Source organism: Tenebrio molitor, chromosome 6, assembly GCF_963966145.1.
Source record: "Tenebrio molitor chromosome 6, icTenMoli1.1, whole genome shotgun sequence".
Taxonomy (NCBI): domain Eukaryota; kingdom Metazoa; phylum Arthropoda; class Insecta; order Coleoptera; family Tenebrionidae; genus Tenebrio; species Tenebrio molitor.
Genome location: NC_091051.1, coordinates 5,984,803 through 6,001,680, shown reverse-complemented (window position 1 = coordinate 6,001,680; position 16,878 = coordinate 5,984,803). Strand labels below are relative to the sequence as shown.

Sequence of the window (16,878 nt, the reverse complement as noted above, 5' to 3'; positions counted from 1 at the left end):
CCATTTACATAACTCTTGTTTCGATAGAAAAAAAATAGACATGTAACAACATGAATGTTGTTATGTAAAGCCAGAGACAAGAATCTAATAAGTCAGTCAAGATAATGAAAATTTATTTATACAAAAATACAAATTATTTCATGAGAGAAGCCCGACAGAATTGAAAATGCAACCCACAATACTTTTGTATGTGAATTGGATCACGTGAAAAATAATACAGGGTATTTCAAGAGTGATAAAATAATAAACCTGGCGGAATGAAAATGTAACCCATAATACATTTCCAAAGTAATTATTGTTATTAAATATCATAATGAAATTATGAATCCATGATGGTTTTGTTTCCAATAATTTTATGTCACAACTGACATTTACGAAAAAGTTAAAATACGACGATTAAAATGTCTTTGAACGATGAGAAAACAGACACGGGCCCGGATTTATCGCGAATGTAATGTAAAAACTCTTCGTTTTTTCACAATTTAATTTAACCACCTGGCGAATGACGTTTTTAACTATATTTTCTGTTTTTTAAATGATTATTTCCTTCATGTGTTTAGCAACCAATTGCGTGACCAATCAAAACGAGAAAACAAAAAAAAAACCGATAAAATTTCTCTAAAATGCTCACTGTGCAATAATCTAATAAAAAATGTCGGTACTTGATTTTTGTTAAATAAATTATTTTGAATAAAAAGGATTCGAAATAATGCGTTTGGTTTCATTCTATTCAGGAAATAATAAGCCGTATACCCCTCGTTCAAAATTTTAATATCGGCAATTTTTTTGCTAATGAACTCAAACATCCATAAATTATTCCGTCAGATGACCAATTATTATCAAATAATAAAATTTGATAATAATTGGTCTTCTGACCTCATTTATGGATGTTTTCGTTCATTAGCAAAACAATTTCTGATAAAAAATTTTGCACTTGCGATATAATATTTGAAAAAACAATGATTATTCACGTTAACTTTGCAAATGTATTGTGGGTTGCATTTTCAAGTCCGTGGGACTCATTATCAATCGTGGAATTATCATTTGCGATCTTGTGCCAACATGATTGTCGACGGTGTGTGTTGTGTTGCCTATATCAAAACAGCATCGATATCACTTGTATTGTATGTTGCATACGTCGCCTCCCCACCTGTTGCCTGTGGTGTCACGCTGGCTACAGGTGCTGCTCTCTGGATGGTGTTGATCCTCTTTCAAAGTTTCCCTGTTGTCAGATGCAATAATGGCGTAAAAGAGTGTAAACCGTGCGTGTTCGTGTCGTGTCATAGCCTCACGGATGCATCCCGATTAACGAGAACCACCACCGCGGATCAACCCATTAATTATGTGCGGTCTCCCGCGCGCCACCACGATCTGAACCCACTCGTTGTACCTGCCTCTTCTCTATTATTGTTATTAGTATAAATTATTGTGTGCGTGTGTATTTTTGTTGTTTATTGTTGCGTACCTGTGTTATTTAAATGTTGTTATTGTCATGACGACCACCGTGTGTGTCCTGCTTGGTGCAGCTTTACTATTAGGGTCAGTCAAGGTATGTCACGCTTCTATTGTCATGTTCTGTACCTCTTTTATTGTTAGTGCTGGCGTTTCCTCTGTCGGACACATGTTCGCAACGTCCTGGTTCCACGGTTCTAGATTATCCCTGAAAAAACCCCAACATATGCGGCTCACGAGTACTTTGCGCCAATACTTTCTAAACGCGCTTAAGTCGTTTTGTTGGGTGAACGGACCCCGATTTTACGTAACCGCTCCAGCGGCTGCACCGAAGGAACACCGACAAACGAGAAAATTCACCAAATTTTTTCCAACATAAGAAAGTCCGTTTTCTCCGCCACACCATTCAAATCGCGATAATTAATTATGCGTTATGTAAGTGTGCCAATTGTCTCGGGCTGCCATTCTGCGTCCATTTCGGCCTTCGCCAAACTTTCGAATCGGTTTTGTTTACTAACACGACGGCATTAATTGTCGGTTTCGGGTCGGCGTTGATAATGTTGTTTGTAAACACGAAAAATTTGGAGGATTCGGTTCGATTTCGGTGCCAACGACTCGTTTCCGTGACATCATCTTCATATTAATAAAACCAACTGGAATCGATTTTTGATTGTCGATGACACCATCGCCGTGACGCTCAAAGACTAGTTGGCCGATCGCCATCACGTCCAATTGGAATCGGGAGCTAAGTTTATCTTGGCCAAATTCCGCTCTAGATCGTTGCGAACGACAATTGTACCAGGACGAGATCTCCATCGGACTTTTGGCTCATCATAAGCGAAAAACAATTAAGCATTTTTCTTCAGGTGACTTGTCGTCGTCTGTGGTTTTCCCGGTAAAAGTGACAATTTTGTATTTTGGGATCCCCACGCTAATCTGCTTGATGCGTCGAGGAAGGAAATACACTCTTCGGTATTATCTGTTCGTGGTGAATAACGATAAAAAAATGCAACGATTCGGTGGGACTGAAACAGTATTACACTCGATGACTTGACTTTTTTTAACTCGGTACGTATCGTGCACCGGATGAAGCAAGTTTTACGGCCACCGGAAAAGTACCGACTTCCGATGCAATTTAAATGCCCAAAATTACTGCGATTAAATCTGCATTAATGTCAGTTTTTGCACATTTTTCTGCATTTGAAACCTCGTTCAAAGTCTATTTTCTGCTACTTTGTATTCTACTGTACAATTGTACTAGTGACATTTCTTTTCTTTTAACAATAGGACTAATAAGACAATCCTCCTTTGAAAGACTCGTTACAACTGTCATTTTGTTTACTTGGAGCACTTTGATGAGGAATATCGAAAGTTTATTTATTAATGAGATTTCGAAAAGTGATAGCTTCGTATTTCAAAGATACATTTTTTCTTATTTGTTGCCACTTTCACCGATGGGACTTAAACTCAAATAAACATTTCAAATTTGAGGTACCATCGAGAAATAATTGTGAAAGAGGTCTTCATTGCCTTGTAAATTTGTTTCATTTAAAATATTATCGTGCCGATCAAGCTCTATTGTCCTACAAATTTACGACCATAAAGTTACCAAATCATGAGTGCGAAATTTTCTTAATAATACTATAATAAAATGAATTTAAATTTATTCCGGTTTTAATTTTAATAATCACTATATAGCTTTTATTATTCTAACTGACTGCAATAGCTTTGTGCAGAACAAAATACACATAATTTAACTTCTCCTGAAGTTCTAAAGGTAATTCTCGTGGAATTAATGTCCTCGGTTACCACCGGCCCTCTGGAACTGTCGAATCGGTGTCGATTTGTGGACCAATACTCTTTCACGCACCACGCCGGAGTGACTCTGGAAAGGGCCGGTTGGGTCCCGCCTCTCGATGCACGTGATTTCGAAAAAAAGCATCGTCTTTTTGTCCAGTTCGCTTTTACGGAGCCGCAGTCTTTTTTGTAGACGGAGGGGAGGGGAGTGAACGAAACGAACACGTTCAGAGCGTGAACGAATTTCGGCATTCGGCCGGCGTCGCCTATTTATCGGAAAGTTGGGACCAATGAAGCCGGCCAATGAGAGAGCAGAGTGTCCAGAACAAAACCAAAACGCAACGGCGCCCGGGTCACACCCCACGGTTTTTACAATGGAGTTGGAAATAATTTCATTTTCACCTGGATTATTTTTGTCTCGTCTCCTTCGGTATAAACAGAGGAAGCTTGTCTCTCATAAAAGTTTATGGTTTTGATAGAATTACGCCGTAAGCCTATTTTTGGATGATCGATGGATGCAGTGAAAATTAAACCGCTGTCGTAACTTAGTCTGGTTGTATAAGTCGTGGAAGTAATAGAATTTTTTCTGTGCCAACACTACCGACACACTTTGTTTGTCTTGTTCGCAATCTACGTCACGTTTGACCAATTCAATTAGTTTAAATTTGCTTAAATGTAAATTTTTCAAACAATTATTTCAGTTCAGTAATTCTTTCAACATGTTTGTTTGTTTTTATCCTTTATAAAATGATATCGAGTGAACTAATTCGCAAATATTTATATTACACTTGTACTGTTATAAACTTTTAATTGGGACATTTCGATTTTTTTTTTTTTGTTTTACTTGTATCAGCGACCTTTCGGGATTTTTTTATTTTTATAGAATTAATCCAGATTACGTGAAATTTTCTCAATCAGTAAACAAGTAATAAATCTATTTCATGAAAAATTTATACGCATGTACATAAAAAAAAAACTTATTTTTGGAATACTCACAGATGCAGAACATCTAAACTGCTATCGTAACTTACTGCAGCTTTATAAATTGTTGCCAAAAAATGTTTAAAAAATTCTGTTGTAAGTGTCAACACCATTGTACATCTCCACTTATGATTAAATTATAATTTATACAGTTTTGGAGTTTTTTCCAGTTTTTTTTTTATTAAATACTACTATTGGGTGATTCAAAATGATTGTGGACAAGTATGGCAACTATGTACGAAAATTTATGTGGCGACTGTGTGGGAAGGATAGAGCTGACATTTCTTTGACAGTTCATAGTCGCGCAATTTTGAAAATTGTTAAATCAAGGTGCAATGGGATAAAAAAAATGAAATGTCGTACAAATATCAACTGTACCCCACCCACACACTTGCCACATACATTTTCGTACTTAGTTGCCATACTTATCCACAATTATTTTGAATCACCCAATAGATGCCGTGAAAATCTAAATTGTTGCCAAAATAGACAGTGACATTCTTTTTTTTTTGCCCTTCATTTAAATTTGCTGTCTTTGAAATTTCAAATAAAATATTAAAAAACCAATTGGTCTTTTTAATAATTTTGCGGTTCTAACATCTTCGCATTATGAATTTTGGGAGGAATATGAAAAAATATACAACAAAGATTCTACATATTCCATAAAACGATTCTGGTTTTCAGAGAACCATCGAAATATACTTTCGGCTCGTCATTATACGCCATAACAGCCTAAATTGCTGTCGTAACTTAGTGCAGCTGTTCAACCTGTCAAGATAGCAGAAAATTGTATGCTCAAGTTTTATTTTATCTTCTGGTTTCCACCTACGTCAGTGTCATTGTCTAAATCAGTTTAGATTTGCTTTCTTTGACACATAATCCCTTTTCAGGTGACTACTGCGGTTCGAAACAGATCTTCCGGAGTAAAGAATTTAGAATGTTGTCCGAAACGTTTTTTTTTTATGGAAAGAACTACTTTCCACGGATTGTAGTTACAACTGTAATATTATAATTAGCAGTTACGATAATATAATTAATATTCTAATTATTTTAAATGTAAGAGAAAACTTTCGATTTTTTTCATCCAGGTGGCGAAAAAACTTGTTTCACTCTGTACAAACAAACGCTATGATTTCTATAGAACACACATCAAAATACCGGGTGATCAAGAAGGACTGTTTAAGTTGGCAGTACAATTAAGAAAATTTTTTAATTCGGTTATTTATAACACTGCAACCGAATATGTTTTGTTGGTTTATTTGACAAATATCTGATGTAGGTATAGCATTAACAACGACAAGCCATCAACAACCGAAAGTTACTCCTGTTATACGATTTAAAATACAATTCAGTGTTACCAACTTAAACAGTCCTTCTTGATCACCCCGTAGTTATATACCATTCACGATGTTTTGGCATAAGGGGAGGCTATGATTTCATTTTTTAACGTTGGATACATGTTTGATTTCTGTCATCTCTGCTGTCACTAAAGTGCCTGACATGCAGACCTATCAAAATGAACGTAACATGTTGCCGAATTTACCGTAATCATAATTAAGCGACTTTAAGACGTATTGATGGTGTTTGTATTACACTGCAGAACATATTTTCAGTAAGTTACAATGAAGTCAAGTTTTTTTTGTGTATAAATTGAATCGTAGGTGAGTTCAAGAAAAAAATGTAACACGGATAGTGAAGGAAGAAACAACGACCCAATTGAAATGGCACAGGGGTTTTGTAAGACCTATTATAACTTCGCGACAGAGTTGTGAATTTATGGCTTGAGTCTATTTTGAAATGTACTCCTGAAATTTGCCAATATTTTTGTAGATATTGTGAAGAACTTATTTCAGAAGATTGGGCAAAATTAATGTGAAATCTTTCATTTGAAAACGTTTTTCCTTTAATAATTTCATTAGGAGAATCTGACTCGGAATTTGATTGGGATTTTAAAGCAGGTAATGATGATTCAGAATTTTCTAATGAAATTATGGAAGTTGAATAGTTTTGTTCTTTTTTGTCATAGACGATGGGTGTGTAAATATTTTGCAGAAAGATTCGAATAAAGTAAGGCTTAATAAGTAGGTACAAGATTTTATACCATCTAGTTCTAGGAATGTTTTGGTTAAAATGAAAAATTCATTGAGAAGTTACTAACTGGTTCGTTAAGACACTGTATAGGTGGGTTATCTAAGTGGTGCATAAATTAACAGGAGCTACTTCGTCTTTCGGTCCCGGTCCCTACTATTCTGTAGTTTGTTCAAGTCAGTTTCCTGTTTTGTTAAATTGGATTAAAAAGGTGTGAGTATTGTTATATTGCAAACTAGTAAAACTGACAACAATGCACTAGACAATGACGCAGTTTATAACCTCAAACTTAGAAAAACATAACCTAATTCAACAGACATCTTTACTGCCAACTTAAATGCACTTTTTCCATGGCCTCCCCTTATGCCAAAACATCGTGAATGGCATATACATATTTGTATCACAAGGCTAGAAAATGCCATTTTATAAGCGCAAGCACGGTTTGTGGAGCAGAGGCGCCAGTCGACAAGTGCGAGCACTTACAAAACATTTTCTAGCCGTGTAATGCACAAAATTTTTTCGGTTGACAATTTATTTAAAGCAAAATATAATAATTTTTGTTAAACAATTACCGGATAGGGAATTTATTTTTCTTCCATTGGCAACATAAAGAATCCAAGAAGGACTGTCACTACAAAAGTTAATCAATTCCTGAAATATTCAAAACCGTCGTCTCTGTTATTCAATATATCAATATTTCACGTTTAAATTTTTTTACAAAAATTCGTCTTTGACATTTTGTGGTGCCAACCTAAAATCTTTCATTAAAAATTCCTGTTTCGATTTTCTTGCCTAGGCAGGGAAATGCTAGTTTGCAGACGATTTAGACGAATGAAAAATCGTATTTTCTAGACGGAGGCGGAAAAAAGTCTATTTTTGGGCGACTTCTAGATATCCCGAAAGATCGAATCGGTGTCCAACTTAATCCGGTGGTATAAGCTGTGAAAAACGCCAGAAATTTTCCATAACAAGCGTCACAGCTCTTTGTTTTGTCTCGGTCTCCGCCTACGTCAGTTTTACAGTGTGAACTCCGATCCGTTGCCCTCCGGAGGCGGCCACAACTCCGGATTTTCCTCCATCAAGGCGAGAGTTATGATTTGCAAAACGTGCGAGGCCAGTCGCTGTTTGATTTCCTCACCGTTAATTACTCCTAATTGATTATCATCATCTCCGACCGGTCCCCGTCATTGAGCAGTCCCCATCGAAAATCGCGACGGTCCAAGGCCAACGAACGCCGGACTCATTGAACAATCCGTATTCAAAAAAGTTGTGTAACGGCGGCGACTTTCTAAATCGCCAGCGTGAACCGGAGACGAAGGTAAAGGTGAAATCCGGCGGCTTCTGCCGGAAGTGCATTTGCATGCGAACCGGAGAGCGCTCCCGTTTCATCATCCCCACTCGTCGCATCTCCCGATTAGACGTCTGGATAGCGTCTGGCACCAAAATCAATACGCCGGCGACTCCATGTGCGGGGCGACTTTATTTTTAAACCTTCCATAATCGACCAAAAACCGTCAAATTCACAAGGGGCGAGATAAAAACGGAGCCGACATCACTGGAAAATAATCCCACTGGCACGGGTCCAGGGCAAATGAGATAATTAATGAGTTTCCGTGTGTGGGCCTTGCGAATTTTGTATAATTAGATTTATAAAGAATTCTGGTGTCGCAATTTCGCCGAACTGTCATTTTTAGCGACCGTTGGCAACACTTCTTATATCCAGCTAACTTCGCTCGAAATCGCTGGAAACCCAAGGCTGATACTCACACTACTTAAGTAGTCAATCAACCTTCACGATATTGATAAAATTCCGAAAATAACGACTTACCGTGACTTACCACGCTCTTCAATTTTTATTAAAGAGACATTTCCATAAAGAACTAGATTATACGCTAGTACACACCGCAACTTGCTTTTCAAATCGTATGCAGCAATTTACAAGTCTGTCGAGGTAAACGACCATGAATTTACCGGTCGACCAAAATTGTTTTCGTTTTTTATCATAATTATGATATTATTGCCGTATCTGATACAGGCAAGGTCGCATCCTAATTTCTTTTGTTCACTCGGTTATTGTTACCGAAGAATTAAAGTGTCACATTGACATCGAAGGTGTGGTCGGTAACGTCTTGTGACCGATTTAGGTACATTTTTTATTGTTGCGTTGCCTACTTTGGACTAAAAAGTAAAAGAAAGTTCAACGACAAGTGATTTCTAGGGCTTTCAAATCGTTTTTCAAACAACTCAAGTCATTTTTTATGAGTTTGTCAACCGCCGAGTATGTCATAGAACTGATTTCATACATTCCCTCAAATGATATCATTGGAAGTGGTGACGAATCACTTTTACCTTTACGGAACTGACGGCAAATTATTCATTGACATTTAAGCTGTCAAATTTTTTTAAACTTTCCATACTGCACAAAACAGTTGCAGGAATTGCAACCTTATCGAATTATGAAACGCGCATAATATTTATTAATAATAATCTAAGCAAAAATGTGAGGTACATGTGTGCCCCACTTTCGCCTTTGCGTTTTTACCATAAATTTCGGCACTCAACTACGCAGCTGCGAATAAAGCTCTGACATGAGTCCAAGAATTCCATCGTGTCTTGTTAAAAAGAATTTCGGAACGCGGTGGCTCTTTATTAATTAAAATTGTATTGATTTGAAAGATATTCAACAAAATTTGGGGTAAACAAGTTAAATGTCAGTTTGACTAACTTCAGTGAATTGGCGCAACTGGAGAAATAATTTCAATTTATTAACGACTGAAAGAGTCTGATAATCGATCGTGCTAAGTAGAGCCTTAAATGAAATCAAAAATAAAAAGTTTCTCGAATTATTTCCTCATATCTTACACTCTGGTAGAATTATAATATGGTTGTCATGACGTTTACCCAAGAAAATCCAGAACAATTGTTTCCGTTAAAAAATTGAAGGAGGCTGTGACATTTGACCTTCGCTGTTTGGTTGTCACTTGTCACTTTATTCTGTTGTCATTTAACTGTCAAAAATTAAATATTAATTTCAAAATTGGAGTTTATTGTGGGAAATTAATGATAGGTCAAAAAGGAAATGTGAATCGGTCATCGCTGATGTAATTGTAATGTATGGCTAGCTATCGCTCATGCACGCGACCTCTTATTGACCCGCGATGAAAATTTGCCTTTTGACGTTTAATCTGATAGGAATGTCCGCAAGTAACCCATTTGCAACGCTAATTAACGGGGGAAAAATTACATAACAGTAAGAAAAATGGAAAGAAGTGGCACACAACATACGGTTAACAGCGTGCAAAGTTCCGGATTAAGTTTTCTTCGCATATTCCACGCTCTATTATTCCCAACGAAATCTGTGAAACTGACGGTGAAGACGTTTTGTTCATCAAAATCTCAGACCTAAACAGCGTGAAACGCAGTTTCACCCAATTAACTTTCCGAATGGAATCTGAACAACACTTTCTTCCTTTTGTAGAGTTTTTAACAACGATAATAACAATAACAATTAAACGATTTGACGCTCGAAACTGGTCGCGTCCGCTCAATAAAAACGGATTCCGTCACCGAGGAAGGAAACGCGATTTAGTCATTCGTTGACGTCTATTTATAAAAAGATTTGACCGGAATTAAGAGAGTTTAAAATGTCCCACAGCGCAATTAGTGGGGTCGATTAAGGTGCAGTGTGACGCTTTGGTTGCAGATCGGGCGAGGGGCGGAACTCGCCATCCACATTCCGGGGAATCTGGGCCAGGAAGGGGTGATCTACCGGCTGGACTATTACCCCCCTTTCGGACACCCAGCCCCCAACACCACCATCGCCTCGAAGAACATACGAGACGTGATCAAATTCTCGCAAGCGCTGCCGGGGACTAAGTACGACTTCTGGCTCTACTACTCCAATTCCAGTCACAACACGCTCACCTGGACGGCCAACTTCACCACAGGTTCGGAGTAAAAATGTCCCGAGAGGATTTTTATCAAGGTTGCGTTGCAGTGCCCGATCCACCGTCGAATCTATCGGTGAGCGTTCGCAGCGGGAAATCCGCTGTGATCCTGTGGAGTCCCCCGGCCCACGGAGGCTTCTCCAGCTTCAAGCTGAAAATCAACTCACTCAATAACGTACCGGAGGCGAAGCCCCAGACCCTCACCATCGACAATGTGGACACCACCAACTACTTCCTCAAAGAGCTCACCCCGGGGGCCACGTACCAGGTCCAGGCGTTCACAGTTTTCGAAAATAAAGAGAGCGCAGCGTACACGTCCAGGAATTTTACCACCAGTAAGTGTTGAAAATGATTTGCGAAGATGCAGATTTCACTTGCACTGTTTTATTTTTAGAACCAAATACGCCCGGGAAGTTCATCGTGTGGTTCCGCAACGAGACCACACTGTTGGTGTTGTGGCAGCCCCCCTACCCCGCCGCCATCTACACACACTACAAGGTCTCGATAGATCCTCCGGATGCCAACGACAGCATCCTCTACGTGGAGAAAGAAGGCGAACCTCCGGGGCCGGCTCAGGCCGCCTTCAAGGGTCTGGTACCGGGTCGAGCTTACAACATCTCGGTACAAACCATGTCGGAAGACGAGATTTCTACTCCCACGACGGCACAGTACAGGACCGTACCTTTGAAACCCGCCAAAGTAACTTTCAATCCGAACCGAATCACCTCGCACTCGTTCGTGGTTAGTTGGGAGGAACCCAACGGGAAGAGGTGAGTTGGTCGACCTGACAGAACCAACAGACTAAATTTTTCAGTGGTTCTAGAATACACACCGCGAAAAAACACTCGGTTATAAGGTAAAGAGGTGTTTTGTGTGTTGTGTGGCGCTTTATTTAACCTAGATCCGTGTTAGTGGTGTTATTTTGTAAAAATCCAATTTGCAGCGAGTTCGACAAGTACCATGTTTTCTTGGGGATGGCGCGGAACAAGCAACAGATCACCAAGCTCCGAGAAGAACCGACTTTTATCGAGTTTAAGGAGAACCTAGAGCCGGGGAAAACGTACACCCTGACGGTGAAGACGGTTTCGGGGAAGGTGTCGTCTTGGCCCACCACCGCCGACGTCACATTAAGTGAGTCCTCTCGGTGGCGAGTACCACAGTTACATAAATACAATTGCAGAACCTCTACCTGTGACGGATTTGGTCGCCGACACCGACGACAAGAACGGCGTGGTTAACATATCCTGGACTCCCAATCCCGAGAGTTTCCAGGACAACTACCTCGTCTCGTACCACGAGGTGGAGAGCTCCACCGGCGACAGCAACAACGTCAAAACCGACAACCAGACCCGACTGACTCTCGACACTCTCCTCCCGGGCCGGAACTACTCCATCATAGTCCAAGCGCTGTCGAAAGACATGGAGTCCGACGAGAGCTACCTGTACGTGGTGACGCAACCCAGCGCCCCTATAATCGAAGACCTGCGACCCCTGGTGGACGGCCTCAACATCAGCTGGAAGAGCGACGTCAACTCGCGTCAAGACAAGTACGAGCTCCACTGCGTCCGCAACGACACTCTGGATCAAATCGTGCGAACAACTCACGACTCGAGAATGGTCCTCTCGAATCTCTACCCCGGGGCGGGGTACCTGGTGAAGGTTTTCGCCATATCGCACGGCTTGAAGAGCGAGCCCCACGAGTACTTCCAGCCAGTTTGTAAGTATCGGGTCAGCTATACTGGACACTGACCACCGTTGTGCAGTTCCCAGACCGCCGAAGAATATGACAATCGAGAAGACAACGACCACGTCGGTGTTGGTGCAATGGGTCGCCCCCACGGACTCTCTCATTTCGGAGTACGCGATCCGGTACAGAACCGACTCTGATAAGAACTGGGTGAAGTTGCCGGCTGTCCAAAATACAGAGGCCGAAGTTACCGACATGACTCCCGGAGAACGCTACACCATCCAGGTCAACACCGTCAGTTACGGTCTCGAGAGTAACGAACCCCAACAGATGAATCACACGGTTCGACCCAATCCGGTGTCGAATATTGCGCCTCTCATTGACTCGAACAACGTGACCTTGGAGTGGCCGCGTCCTGAGGGACGAGTCGAGACGTACATCGTGAGGTGGTGGGAGGGCACGAACTCTTCGCAGATCAACACCAGGAACGTGAGTCAAGGAGAAAACGGGACCAATCCGGTGAGGCTGCTCGTCGGCGATCTGATGCCCGGGGTGGAGTACACTTTCGACATCCAGGCCATCTCCAACGGTCTGGACAGCGATGTGACAGTGGTGAAGACGCGGACGAGTAAGATTGTTTGATTTGTAAGGGAGGAGTGTTGATTTTGTGTTTGTAGTGCCTCTGATCCAGTCGGAAGTGGTTGTGGTTACGAACCAACAGTCCACAGATACGATCAGTCTGAGGTATACACCGACTCCGAGGGCGTCGTCCAAATTCGACTTTTACAGATTTTCGCTCTCGGAAGTTAACATTCCGGATCAGGAAAAGACAGAAAATGACACCGACCGTTTTGTCACTTTCAAAGGGCTAGTGCCGGGGCGGCTGTACAACATCACGGTGTGGACGGTCTCGCAGAACGTGGCAAGTCAGCCGCTGCAGAGACAGGACAGGTTATGTAAGTTCTTGTGGAGTTTTTCCAGCGCGCGATTTTGAGTGAACGTATCTTCAGATCCTGAGCCCATCACCGGCATCAACGCCACGTCCGTCTCGGATACGGAAGTGACGCTGGCATGGGCGTCCCCTCGAGGCGAGTACAACGCTTTCGAGGTGCAGTACCTGATCGAGAACACCCTCATCCACAACCTCACCCTCCAGAACTCGATCACGATCACCGGTCTCAAACCGCACCGCAACTACACGTTCACGGTGATGGTGCGGAGCGGCACCGAGTCGAGTATCTTGCGGCAGTCGTTGCCCGTCTCGGCGATCTTCACCACCAAGGAGTCGGTCCCGGGGCGCGTGGAGCGCTTCGAACCCGTCGACATCCAGCCCAGCAGCGTCACGTTCGAGTGGTCGCTGCCCCCGACCGAACAAAACGGCGTGATCCGGAAGTTCACCATCACGTACGGCCCCGAGGGCTCGTCGCACACGCTGTCGCGCGACTTCAAGCCGCAAGAGTTGAGGGGCGTGATCAGGCAGCTGCTGCCCGGCAAGACGTACATCTTCAGGATCCAGGGCGAGACGAGGGTGGGATTCGGGCCGGAGCGGGTGTGGAAGCAGAGGATGCCGATCAGGGAACCCCCGGTGCCGAGCTTCCGGGCGGTGCCGTCGGAGGTGCGGCGCAGCTCCACCACGATACAGATACGCTTCAGGAAGAATTACTTCAGCGACGCCAACGGACCGGTCACCACGTACGCCATCATAGTGGCGGAGGACTACTCCAAGAACGCGTCGGGGCTGGAGATGCCGAGTTGGAGGGACGTGCAGGCGTACTCGGTGTGGCCGCCGTACCAAGTCTCGGAGCCGTACTACCCCTTCTTCAACAACTCGGTGGAGGACTTCACCATCGGGGCGGAGTCTTGCGACATAAGACAAGTGGGGTACTGCAACGGTGCTCTGAAGAGCGGCTCCACGTACCGCGTGAAAATTCGAGCCTTCACCGCGCCCGACAAATTCACAGATACCAGCTACAGTTTTCCGATTCAGACAGGTAGGTTTGATTTAATCGAGGGATCAGCGTAGCAGATAGCGGTTATGCAAATATTTTTGTATTGTTATTGATTTGTTGACGCTGCGAGGACTGCTAAGGATGAGCGGTGAGTTTCTTCGAATTGATCCGAACAAAAATAGAAATAATCGATAGTCATTAAGGACTGGTTAGTTTAAACGGCGTTTGAAGTTTAAACTAGTTCGGTTTGGGTTAGGCGCGAAGCCGGGTGAAGCTTCAATAGAGCGATTAGACCTTGCGTGGTAACAGGACACCGGAGTCGTCAAAAACCAAACGAAACTCGTTGGCGTAAGCATTTTTTATTCTCTCACGTTCAGAAATTATGATACAGCTCTCGAGGCACCCTTAATTATGAATGTTACGTGTCAGTGTGGATATAAATAGCTGGTGTTAAATTTAGTGCATGTACGCGATCACCGAGACCAGTTGGAGCGCGTCCGAAGTCGACGTCGAGAACTGTTTGTTTGATGTGTCGAATCGTTTCCAGATCAAGACAACACCAATATAATACTCGGCGTCTTGATTCCGTTGATCCTCTTCGGCATTCTGTTCCTGGTCATCATCTACATCAGGAGGAGGCGGTCGGCGGGACGCAAGGCCACGGACACTCGTACCAATGACAACATGTCGCTGCCCGACTCGGTGATCGAGACCAGTCGACCGGTCCGAATCGAAAACTTCGCCAATCACTACCGATTGATGTCCGCCGATTCGGACTTCAGATTCAGCGAAGAATTCGAAGAACTGAAACATGTGGGTCGCGACCAACCGTGCACGTTCGCGGATCTGCCCTGCAACAGGCCCAAGAACCGCTTCACCAACATCCTGCCCTACGACCACTCGAGGTTCAAGCTGCAACCGGTGGACGACGAAGAAGGCTCCGATTACGTCAACGCCAACTACGTTCCGGTAAGCTGTACCGATTGGGGTGTCGCGCCTGTTAACCGCTCACTCGTTCCAGGGCTACAACTCGCCGAGAGAGTTCATAGTGACGCAAGGTCCTCTGCACTCCACCCGTGACGACTTCTGGCGCATGGTCTGGGAGTCGAACTCCAGAGCCATCATCATGTTGACTCGGTGCGTGGAGAAAGGGCGCGAAAAGTGCGACCACTATTGGCCGTACGAGTCGATGCCCGTCTACTACGGCGACATCTCCGTGCAGATACTGAACGAAACTAGATATCCAGATTGGAACATCTCAGAGTTCATGGTGTGCAGGGTGAGTGTTCAGTCTCCGGTCCGCTCGTTCGCACTCGCAACTTTTACTCGTAGGGCGACCAACAAAGAGTGATCCGTCACTTCCATTTCACCACGTGGCCCGATTTCGGCGTGCCCAACCCACCCCACACTCTGGTGCGGTTCGTGCGAGCCTTCAGGGAGCGAGTCGCTCCCGACCAGCGCCCCATCGTGGTCCACTGCAGGTGAGCTGGTGTTTCGTTCTAAAGGCGACGGCTAATTCTCGTTGCAGCGCCGGCGTGGGTCGCTCCGGTACCTTCATCTGCTTGGATCGCATCCTGCAGCAGATCCTCGTATCCGACTACGTCGACATTTTCGGCATAGTCTACGCGATGCGTAAAGAGCGCGTTTGGATGGTCCAAACCGAGCAGCAGTACATTTGTATCCACCAGTGCCTGTTGGCGGTCCTGGAGGGGAAGGAGTTGTCCGGCTCCCCGCGAGAAATCCACGAGAATCAGGGTTTCGAAGGTAAGAATCGGGGTGGATCTGGTCGTTTTCGATCGAGCTGTAAATGCCATTTTTGGTGTGTATGCAGAAATGGTATCACAGTTGTTTAGTCGATGTAAAAAGCTGCTATTCTGTGGTTCAGGCAAGGGTGTTGGTGGAAACAGCGCTACTGTGGGGCCTTCTTTAGGCACAGGGGAGAAGGAAAGGTAGATTAACAGTGACACCTTCTGGCTGCACACGTAACGCTTACGCCGGTAACACGACACATTTATTAAGCATGCGTTCCACTTTATTCTAGACTAGACAGTCATTTTTCCTGCAAACCTAAATTAATTCCAACGTTTTTTTTATCCCCAAAACAAACTGCATGTAAATATGTGACGTACAAAATGCGAAAGTCACCCACTTACTAACCCTCGACAGAAAAGACGTGTACTAATTGTTGTTCCGTTTCTTTGTTTCCTGCAGATGACGAAGGCATTGCGGAGTCTGGGATGTGATAAAGTTGCGAGTCGGCAAGAAGCAATAAGTGTTTGTATAGACATAGACTAGTAGATTTGTTACATATATTTTATGTAATCGACTATAGATTTGATATTATATTACTAATTGTACAGTATTTCCACTACTTTTACAGTCAAGGACGCAGTATTTTAGTTGTTTGGACTTGTCAAATCTGGTAAATAAAATCATTCCTGTTAAGATAGCCAGATGTTATAGCCATAATCGTAAACTTTGTCCATGCAAGTTTGCAATAAAACGTGACGGCGATGTTTTGGTGATGAGAAAGCGGGAGGCGTCGCCGTTGCTATGCAATTTGTTGCAAGCTTGCAGAGGACAGCATGAACGTCTCATCGTCATCCGTACTATCATCTGAACTTAGTGTAAATGTCACCTGTCGTTAAGTTATAAATTACCGTTCTGTGATATAACGATTCGGTTTTAGTGTAATTTTTTAAAGAAAGAGAAAATGTATAATCCAACTTGGCGAATAATTAACCCGCTTTGTACTTAAACCAGATTAAACCTATTTTATTGAGTCTCGTTTGTCAGTCACTCCTGTCAGAATCATGGAAGACGACGGTAAGTCGAATTAATAAATCGGGTCACAGGAGCGGCCCGGCCCCGCTCCGCGTTATCAATAAAACCTAATAAGATTCGAATCTGCACGTACCGAGTCACGAGATGCTCTATAACATTTTTGAACACGCGAACTCTACCTTCCTTTCATTCC

The 16,878-nt window shown here is 43.0% G+C and overlaps 1 protein-coding gene and 1 long non-coding RNA gene across 4 annotated transcripts; one reads left to right on the top strand and one right to left on the bottom strand.

Moving 5' to 3' along the window:
- Positions 1-99: 99 nt before the first annotated feature.
- On the bottom strand, positions 100-1,291 carry LOC138132695 (uncharacterized). Its single transcript, XR_011160160.1, has 2 exons — positions 1,151-1,291; positions 100-1,091 (listed from the first exon to the last, which is right to left on the bottom strand). It is a non-coding gene; the product is annotated as an uncharacterized lncRNA (long non-coding RNA).
- Ptp10D (Protein tyrosine phosphatase 10D) lies at positions 1,244-16,683 on the top strand. Of its 3 annotated transcripts, XM_069050256.1 has the most exons (16): positions 1,244-1,549; positions 10,022-10,265; positions 10,316-10,600; positions 10,660-11,035; positions 11,089-11,121; positions 11,209-11,396; positions 11,446-11,982; positions 12,029-12,580; positions 12,630-12,908; positions 12,963-13,943; positions 14,449-14,870; positions 14,923-15,180; positions 15,234-15,382; positions 15,430-15,665; positions 15,733-15,898; positions 16,113-16,683. In XM_069050256.1, the coding sequence occupies exons 1-15, from the start codon at positions 1,493-1,495 to the stop codon at positions 15,852-15,854; spliced, it is 4,719 nt and encodes a 1,572-aa protein (XP_068906357.1). In that variant the 5' UTR covers positions 1,244-1,492; the 3' UTR covers positions 15,855-15,898; positions 16,113-16,683. The 3 variants fall into 3 exon arrangements, with proteins under 3 accessions (XP_068906357.1, XP_068906358.1, XP_068906359.1); XM_069050257.1 differs by lacking the exon at positions 11,089-11,121 and having other exon boundaries at positions 1,245-1,549; XM_069050258.1 differs by lacking the exons at positions 11,089-11,121; positions 15,733-15,898 and having other exon boundaries at positions 1,246-1,549.
- Positions 16,684-16,878: the final 195 nt, after the last annotated feature.

Excerpts from the sequence above, each read along its gene's own strand:
- Ptp10D (XM_069050256.1), top strand. The coding sequence starts at position 1,493 with ATGACGACCACCGTGTGTGTCCTGCTTGGTGCAGCTTTACTATTAGGG. Across the intron at positions 14,871-14,922 it reads TCAACGCCAACTACGTTCCG|GGCTACAACTCGCCGAGAGA; the intron begins GTAAGCTGTACC and ends CACTCGTTCCAG. Across the intron at positions 15,181-15,233 it reads CAGAGTTCATGGTGTGCAGG|GGCGACCAACAAAGAGTGAT; the intron begins GTGAGTGTTCAG and ends TTTTACTCGTAG.